The sequence below is a fragment of the Kryptolebias marmoratus genome, linkage group LG20, assembly GCF_001649575.2.
Source record: "Kryptolebias marmoratus isolate JLee-2015 linkage group LG20, ASM164957v2, whole genome shotgun sequence".
Classification (NCBI taxonomy): Eukaryota; Metazoa; Chordata; class Actinopteri; order Cyprinodontiformes; family Rivulidae; genus Kryptolebias; species Kryptolebias marmoratus.
The window spans coordinates 6,802,744-6,812,286 of record NC_051449.1 but is presented as its reverse complement, the minus strand read 5'-3'; the positions used below and the strand labels follow the sequence as shown (position 1 = coordinate 6,812,286).

At 42.2% G+C, this 9,543-nt stretch overlaps 1 protein-coding gene across 5 annotated transcripts in view; it reads right to left on the bottom strand.

Moving 5' to 3' along the window:
- Nucleotides 1–1,915: 1,915 nt before the first annotated feature.
- LOC108232982 (RNA-binding Raly-like protein) overlaps nt 1,916–9,543 on the bottom strand; it is a 42,105-nt gene continuing 34,477 nt past the window's right edge. For 2 of the 5 annotated variants that reach the window (XM_017411148.3, XM_037973015.1), the window contains exons 3-9: nt 7,826–7,901; nt 7,095–7,142; nt 5,398–5,591; nt 4,512–4,625; nt 4,200–4,339; nt 3,408–3,445; nt 1,916–2,506 (exon numbers count right to left, since the gene is read on the bottom strand). In XM_017411148.3, the coding sequence (XP_017266637.1) occupies nt 3,413–3,445; nt 4,200–4,339; nt 4,512–4,625; nt 5,398–5,591; nt 7,095–7,142; nt 7,826–7,901 (605 nt within the window). In that variant the 3' untranslated portion in view covers nt 1,916–2,506; nt 3,408–3,412. Of the gene's footprint in view, nt 2,507–3,292; nt 3,312–3,407; nt 3,518–4,199; nt 4,340–4,511; nt 4,626–5,397; nt 5,592–7,094; nt 7,143–7,825; nt 7,902–9,543 lie in introns of those variants that run through there. The other 3 variants (XM_037973016.1, XR_005232567.1, XM_025004785.2) reach the window with 3 other exon arrangements.

The window sequence follows — 9,543 nt, the reverse complement described above, 5'->3', positions numbered from 1 at the left end:
TTTTCACATTCATGTTCAGGGCAACTTTAAGTCAAGTCAGGCACAGGTTTAGGGCTGATAACAAGAGTGAAGCTCCTGGCTCTTTGACATGTCAGTTTTAATTGTTCTGATCTGAAGGTGCACGTTTTCACGCTAAAAAAAAATAAAACCTACTAAACACAAAAAGCACAGCTCAGGCTGACGGACGTTTCAAACATTTGGACATTAGAAGCTCGTTTTGCACGAAGTGACGCGTTCAGATACGTGTTCGAGTCAAATGAAATTGTTGAACAAACACCTATTGTTTCTTTAAAGACTGAACCACTCCAGGATGAGAAAACAGCACCTAAAATCTGTATAAATTTAACAAAAACAGAAGCAGTTGAGAAGGGAGTCAAACTTTTGTTTCAGGCCTTCATTCGCCGTTAAAAGCTGCCAATTAAAATAACCTCTTTGTACCCTAAAACCTTTTAGATGCTGTGTTTAAAATCCACAGATTTATGAATATGTTGCCCTGTCTTCCTGTATGTCGCTGCAACACTTGTCACTCTCCGGCTTCAATATGTCAGCACACAGCTAATAACAGATAAACCCTGTCCCTCTTTCCCCGACTGTCACATAGCTCCAGACTTGACAGGACGGGTTCCTTCCACGTGAAACTAAATTTGAGCTTTCTGTAACGTTGTTGGCCTGCTGCGGTCCCAGGGCAGAGATGTTCAGGCAGACAGACAGACGTCTCATGACGTTTGAAGACATCCTGCGTGGAGTTTGTATATACTAGCACGTATTGATTTCCTGATGTGCTGAAGTTAACCCCCCCCCTTTCTTCTGCCTGCAGCCAGTCAATAAACTTGAAGGTTTCCTCAGGCAGCTCAGACAAAGCTAGTTACCCGTGCAGAGAAACCTCACATCTGAAATAATCAGTCTGAAAGATTTGATTGCTTCCATTTGAACAACATAAAGAGTTGCCAGACAGAGGCGGTCTGTGCTGCGATATGACAGGATGTAAGAAAAGGAGCGGAAGTTCATTTAAAGCCAAATAAACTAGAGTTGTAGCTGCTTTGGGCAAATGTCATAAAAGACGAGATCACGAACTCTGTCAGATGAGAATAAGATGAGAGTGACTCTCAGCCACTACCACACCAAGTGTTAGTTTAATATCTGTTAAGTTACAGCAGTTTTTGTGTTGGCTAATTCTGATTAGTTGCAGCAGCCATCTTGAATTGGGTTGAGCTGTAGATGTTCATCCAATGATCACTTCCTGAGAGTTCCACTAAAAGCTGTGCAGTGGTTCATGAGATAATTTGCTAACACACAAACGGGGTTTGACTCAAACAGTTAATGCTAAAATTTTAAGCAATGATCTTCTGCGATGAGTAGCACTTGGAGCATGTGTTGTGAAAGACTCTCAGCTACTACCACAGCAAATTTTAGCACAATATCTGTAACACTCACTAGGTTATAGCCATTTTTGTGTCTCCTAAGGTTAGTTGTCTGTGGCAGCCATCTTGAATTTGAATGATTCAAACAGTTAATGAGTTGTAGAGCGGCATATTTTGCCAACACAGAATTGACTCCAAGTTGTTAATGGTGATCTATTAGTGCTCAGAATATGTGTTGGGGGTCAGTCTCAGCTACTACCACATCACATTTTAGATCAGTATGTCTAAAATGTATCGAGTTATAGCCTTTATTGTGATTTATAAGCTCACTTGGCTGTTGCAGACCGGATAACTTCTTTATCCGGTCGTCACCATCGAACCAAAACGTGTGAAACTGAGGAAGCTTTTCTAAATCAGTGTTCCAGACAGCTCCACCAGAGAGGAAGCGTTTTGCTGTGTTTAAATAAAAAAGTTTTGCCTCGGGTTGTTGAGAAGTTCTGCTCGACGGAGGAAACACAGTTTTCCTTTCAAACACAAACCACAACACACACACCTGGGTTTGTTTCGTTTCTTTTAGGACCGGTGGCAGGTTTATGTCAAAAACTCCTCTCATCCATGGCTGTACAACAGACGGGAGCAAATTATCCGTAATAGTTACACTTGAACATGCTGGTGGGAAAGATCTGCCATCTTCTGATCACCATAAACAGAATGCAAACAATGTGCGCACATCACAGGGTGGAAAAAAAAAAAAACATCTCCTCCAAAGAAACGTCCGATGAGTTTTTTTTTTCTTACATTCAGATTCAGCTCGCTCCCTGACATGTGGCTCGAATCACAGAAACAAAAAAACAAAAGACCGTTTATATACACAATACAGACCGTTTCATATTAAGCACACGAGTTACTGTCTCTGGTAGAAAGCAGCCGTTCTGAGGGGAGTTCGTCCCTCGCAGTGAGTCTGGAGGATTTCTTTTCTCCCCCTCGGTCTGATGAAGCGTCAACATCCGGAGCGACGAGGCGAACGTTCCTCTGCCGTCATCTGGCCATTTAAACGCCTCCCTGATCAAGAAGGTTCTGCTGGTCTTTGTTGTCAAAAATGTCTGTTTTTTCTTCTTCTTCTTCTTCTTGTTTTTCTCCCCCAACTTCAAAAAAAAAAAAGAAAAGACAAGAAAAGGAAGTTTAATATCTTTCTCAGTGAACACAAGCGTGGCAGCTGTCTGCATGCTCGAGTGTTTCTGTCACAGAATAAAAAGAACGACATTAAAATGAGAAATGTTCGCTCTGCCTTTCAGATTGTCTGAGTTCCTAAGGAATGGTAAATGGACTGTACTTATATAGCGCCTTTCTAGCCAAGCAGGCCACTCAAATCACTTTACAACACAATCTGTGCCCTCATTCCCCCCCAGATTCACACACACACACTCTGTTACATCCCTACAAAGCTCATCTGAATAAGTGATTCTATAGAGTCTAATCCTCAATTCATACACTGATTGAGCACATCAGAGACAATGAGGCATTCAGGGACACTTCGACATGTGACTGCTGCCAGGAATTGAACCTCCAACTCAGTCATTGGAGGACAACTGCTCTAACCGTTGATCCACAGGCCTGAGGAAGGTGTCTGTTCATGGATATTTGAGGTCAGCAGGGAGGAAAAGTCAACCAGGAGGCCAGTTTGTTCTTCTAAAGAAAATCAGGGGAGGGTTCTGAAAAGTGCTTAAAGGGTGCGTTCACACCGGCCCTGTTTAATCCGCTTTAAGGGTTTGGCTCGATGGACTCTGTGCAGTGTGAACGCGAACCAAAGCGGCTGAAAATGGACCAAATGTTGACATTTTTGGTCTCCAATGGAACCGAGTCCACCGGACTACCAGGTGGGAATACAGCTTTACTTCCTCTCCAAGACAGAGAGGCGGGTTCAACCCCGGGCTCATCGGCCTCTCTGCTCTGAAAAAAACGGAAACTAGGAGTCGATAACCATTTGGTGTTTCTGTGGTAAACAAGGCGGCCGTGTTCTCGGTAAAGAAGAGAATAAATACTGACCGTTCTCAGTTGTCGATGTCTGATATGTGGTTCTCCATCTGCAACACAGAATGAGACGTTACTGCAGACATCAGCAGGGCTGAAGAACGTCAGAACATCAGGAGAACGTCCTGCAAACCCACACAGACACCATTAGGAAGATTTATTTAAGGCCTAGCACTGCCGATTTGGGTTACGGACATGTTTGTGTTTGTAAATGTCCGTTAGCCGTGGCAGCCATCTTAAACAGATCAGTTGTAGATGGACTCTCCAGCTTTCTGTTGGTTTGACCTTGTGAGAGAAACTGGAGCTTCTGCTTTAGAAGCAGCTGATTTGCTGCCTTAGAAAACCAGAACTACACCACAAATAATAAGGTCTTCTTTTTTTTGTTTTTACTTTTGCACCTGACCCACTCTCTGTTTGGGTCAACTCTCTGAGACCGAACTGATGAATGTGAGATTTATTCATTCCTTCAGGTAAAAAAACCAAACTCTCCAGTTCTTATTAGTCTTAAAAGAAGGATCTCTATTAACAAACTACATCTTCAGGATTTGAAGGAATTCATTTAAACTCAGCTTTTATTTGAATCCAGATCATATTGGTCATTAATAACAACTTTAACCAGATTTGATAAACTCACAGTTGATCATTTTGATTATTTATGCAGAAAGATGTTTTTATGTAAAATAATTATTTTTAAAAAAACAAGAGTTTTGTCAAACTTATCTATTTAATGTTGCAAAAATACAACAGAACTAAATGATTTGCTGAAAGCGTTTTCTTTTTCGGCTCGGCTCAGATCGGCTTGCTCACCATGTCACCGGCGCCTTCATCTTCAAAGTCGTCTTCGCCGCCGTCCGTCATCTCGCCCGCCTCCTCCTCCTCTCCTCCAGAGTGGTCGTTGGCGTTGCCATGGAGACGCTCACACACCTCCTCTTGTTTCCTCTGCATCTCTGGCGAAAAGACACAGACAGCCCCAGTTAATGTGACAGATTTGTGTGTGTTTTTTTATCCTTTTCAGACGAGCCACTCGGTGAACCTTCAATGCGTCTCTGTGACCCTGCCTTTCAGTCAGGGTCACAGAGACACTCCCTCCCTCCCCCCATCACCGCTGTCACATCTTACCGGTATCAGAGCGGTGTTGCCTCTCGATCTTCTCCAACCTCCCCAGCAGCGAGTCGATCTTGGTCTTGATCTGCGAGAGCTCCTTCTTGATGGTCAGGAGCTGGTCCGTCTTCACTGAGAGCAGAAAATCACAGCGATCAGAGCCGAGACACAACTGCAGCAGCTTTTGTACTTTTTTTTAAAAAAAAAAAACCTCATAAGAACCTGATTTAAAAGCTGCTCCTAAGAAATGTTTAAAGTGAGGAGATGATCATCATCAGGTGAACAGATTTCTGACGACAGCTGCCTAAAAGTAAACTTCCCTTTGGAAAGATCCTAATTATTTATTTTTGTGGCAACCTTTGTTGCTGAAACAGAGACTTTTCTTTCCAACTTAAAAAGAGCTTCAGATGTTAAAGAAAGGCAGAAACTATTTAGTTTTACTTCTATAATAAAAAAAAAACTTCCTGCTTTTCCAGCTTTTCGGATTTTGTTCTAAAAGGGAAAATCTCAAAGCTGTTTTCTTGGCTGATTCTTTCTCTCTTTTTAAGCCTGACATCCTTTTAGTAAAACATCTACATTTTCAATCTTCGACCCCGTGTTGGAGATGAAACGGTAAAACTTGCAGCGAGTTCTTGAATATGACAGGAGTATCTTACATGACCCCCAGCTAACACTGCTGTCATATATATCCTTACAGTCTAAATGCTGCCTCTGATGTCTTTTCACAGTTGACTAGAGGCTTGTGTTGATTATTCAGCTTAAAAACTGTTTATATTCGTGAGGATTTACATGTTGACGTGATTAAACGAGGTTTAAGACTCTCTGCTGACAGTCAGATCAGCCTCGTTTGGGTTCAGATCGTCCCAAAATCATGCAGACATCACGTGGAGTTCTGGAAACCTACATTTGGGGCCGGGGACGGAGGAGCCGATGTTGACCGCTCGGGACGATGAAGAGGAGGAGGAGGACGAGGAGGAGCAGGCCCTGACAGGGAAGGAGGACTTGGCCCTGCGAGCCGACGGGACCACCAGCCGGGACCGTTTGATGGGGATCACGGCTCGGGTCGGCGGCACCACGCGGCCGTGGTACTCGAAGAGTCTGAAGACAGACGGGACAGAAATCTGAGGCTCCGAGACGCTCGAGGGCAAAACAGAGACATCAGGTTTTTAAAAAGGGTGTTTTAGGGCTGCTGTTAATAAAATAAATATTTAAAAGGCTCAGAAATTCTGACTTTAATGTCATACAATTATTAAGAAAAAACTATGATAATCTCCTATGTTGGAAAGTCCTAAATTTGTAAGACAAAAGTTGAATTTTCCATAATTAAATACAATAATCAATGACAACAAAACCATAATTTTCTCTGTGTAATCATTAATGTAAGAAAAAAGAACAAACCTCCAGGATAAAAGTCTTAAATTAAAAAAAAAAATAACAAAGATTTTCAGAGATTGATAAATTAGATATTTGTGGGAAAAAAGGAAATAAATTTGTTTTAGAGAACTCACAGGTGTTCCTTTATGAATTTTTTGCACTTTTTTCTCACAAATTCTTTTTTTTTTTGTAAATTTGAGAATTTAATCTTGGACGTTTTTGATTTTTTTTCTTCCTGACAAATTTATGACTTTCCAAAATAAAAGAAGTTTTTTTTCATGTACTTAAATGAGATTATTGGTAGAATTTCTGGGGTTTTTCTCAGAACTTTGCCCACTGATGGCGACAAAACACTGTCGTAAACAATAAAGTGCCAAAAAAATGAAATGTTAGGTTAAACAACAATAAACGTCAGCTTGAAACACGTTCAAATAATGACTTAGAGCTGAAGATTTTGTCATGATGTGGAGTGACGACGGCGAACCCAGAGCGCAGACTCATTTTAAAGAAAGAAAAACTAATTTATTAAACTAAGAAAACAAACAAAAACAAAAAGCTGACGTGGCAGCAAACAGATAAGAACTAAATAAGAATACATAAATAGAACAGAACTCAGAAAACCAGGAACACGGAGCCAAGCAAACAAGAGAGACAAACATCAAACAAATCTTAGACAAACCAGAGACAAACCTTAAACAATGGACCAGCGAGGTATGGAGAGAAATGACCGGGTTTTAAAGTGCAGAGGATAATTGTGGTAAGTGGATTCAGGTGTATGGGAGCAATCATGGGCAGGTGGAGATGGGCGTGACCAGGAAACAGCAAAAGGGTGACTGGGGAGGAGTGAATACAAAAGCACAAACATGAGGAAGACAGAACCCAAATGAACCAAGAAGAAAAACAAAAACCATAAAACTAAAAATAAGAAACAAAACCCAAAATACAACCCAGAGAACTAAAATAAAATCAAAACAAAACCCAGCAAAAGCCAAATCACCACAGGTTTCAGCTCTCCTGGACATCAGATGACATAGAGACAGAAGACTCGTCCAGCCAGAGGACATTCTGACATCCAGCAGATAAAAGCATCATTAATAAAACCAGAAAAGGGGAATAATAATAATAGTAAAAACTTCATTCATTAGTCCTGTGGTAATGTAGTCACTTTATCTGAGGGCAAATGGAGGCCGTGCTGATGAAACGTCCTCAGGATTTTGTTCGACGTACCTGCTGTAGAAATCATCTCTGTAGTAGTCGTAGTCAAACTCGTAGCCGCTGCGAACAAACAGATTATTAGAAACTGAGACGATGAACTACTCGTGCTCTGAGGTGAGCAACAAAATGAAAAAAAAAACAAACAAAACAAAAAATATATATGGTTCAGAGACTTCCAGATGGGTTCAGGGGAGACGTAAAGAAAAAGGGAAACGTCTTTTATTAGGATAAAACAGCAAAATGAAGGAAGTTTAGCTTCAGTCACCAACTCTTTAAATAAACTCTAAGAAATGAATGTTCCTTTATTTCTGCATTAGGATGTATTTCACTGAACCTCAGAAAGAATACAGCTGATAAAGCTTCTTTAGTTTACAATAAAATAAACTTTACTTCTTATTTGTGAGCTTCTGCATTGATGTTCAGTGATCTTATTCTTATTTTTTAAACTATTTAGATTGCAGACGAATCGCAGTCAGAAGGCTCTCCCAGTCTCGCTGCAAACGAGCCGCCCTATGATCATAAAGATTAATCTGTTCTGTTCCTCAGAAGCCAGCCCAGTGGCTGATCTCTCATTGTTTTTAAAATGTGCTTTAATTGTGTTTCTACTTCTTTTCTGCTTCCAGCCGAGGATCGTAAAGAAAATAAAACAGCAACAGAGAGGCTCCAACAGCGCGAGGACGTAAAAATAAAAACACATTTTCTCCTCAGCAGGATGACTGGAGGAGCAGAAAACCCGATCAGACCTGTACAGCGACGACAGGGGTCTCTTCGAGCCGATCTTCGGCCTGTAGGGTTTGGGTTCTCCGGCCATGTTGATGTCTGGAAACAGATATGAAAACATGACGACTCAGTGAAGCAGAAAGGTTTCTGATGTTTCTATCAGCCGACGGGTAAATCTCAGAGTTCTGAAAGTTTTACAGGATTTAACGAAGCAGCAAAACAAGAAGTCAGACAGAACCGGGACTTTTAAATTAGTTAATTTTACCACTAATCATCAAAAGGTTAATTTTAGGGTTTGACCAAAAAGGCTAAAACTTCATCTATTTATGATGATTTATTTATTATGATCATTTATTTAAAATGATAAAAACTTTAAGGAACAATACCTCCTCTTCATCTTAATTGCGGTGATTCCAAATGTTAATTAGTTGTGGGCGCACATTCAGTGATTATTTCCTGAAAGTTTCATTAAAATTCGTCCAGAGATTCATGGGATATTTTGCTAACAGACGAACACAAACCAAAATATAATCATGTGATGACAAAAAAAGCCATGAACCCTTTTGTGATTTATTATTTTTTCTACAGCAAACACTCATCTTGTCTACATAACGACAAAAAAAAAGCTACAAACATTTGATTGACATAGATATAAAACAGACGGGATTAAAGAGAAGAAACCTTCAGAGGAAAGAGTTTGTTAAACGTCTGAACAGAAGTAGTTTTAACTCCGCTCACTGAAGCGCTCGAAGAGGAAGAGAAAACGTTCTGCTTTCATGTCACAGCGACATGAGGGACACTGACTGTGCAGAAAGAACGAGTTCAAAGTCAGTTTTAGGATGTTCAGAGAAGCGCTGGAAAACGAGGAGGAGGAGAAGGAGGAGGAGGATGAAGAGGAGGAGGAGAGGAGGAGGCGCTCTTTAAGTTCATTAGCAGTGATCAGCAGGCGCCTCACGGCTGCCGTCACGACTCACGACCCGACCTGCCAACAAGTCGGCTGCCTCAAACCAGGCCCGTGTCGCTGTCAGCCTGTCTCCAAATCATCCCCGAGTGCTGCTCGAGGTCACACACAAAGAGACAAACAAGATGCAAACAGCCCCCTCCCACACACACACACACACACACACACAGGAACAGACACCTCTGAGTGGCGCAGATAAAACAGCAGCTCTGGGGTTCGGCACGTCGTAGATGCGCTTGAAGCGATGCAGCCGAAGTTATGTTTTTTTTAGTTTTTGCCTACGCTGGAAGTCTTCGGTGGTGGTACAGTGGTTAAAGCTGTCGCCTCCCAGCAGGAGGGTCACAGGTTTGCTTCCCGACCTGGGCCTTCCTGGGTGGAGTTTACATGTTCTCCCTGAGCATATGTGTGTTTACTCCGGGTGCTCCGGTTTCTTCCCACAGACCAGAAACATGTATGTTAGGTTCATTGGTGACTCTTAAAATGTCCCTCGGTGTGAGTAAGAGGGAGATGGTTGTTTGTCTCCATGTGTCCCTGCGATGGACTTGTGACCTGTCCAGGGTGTCCCCCGCCTCTCGCACAGTGCCTGCTGGAGACAGGCACCAGCTCCCCCCGTCCCCCCGTCCCTAATGGACTAATGGAGTGGGGACGTTTCGGCGGCTCTCAGGTGCGCCGCGCAGCTGAATCATTCCCATCAGGACGCACAGGAAGACGTGAGCGATGCATCGTGAAGCCGGTGCCCCTGCTAGGGTCATTAAAGAGAGAGCACTCTTAACCCCCCCC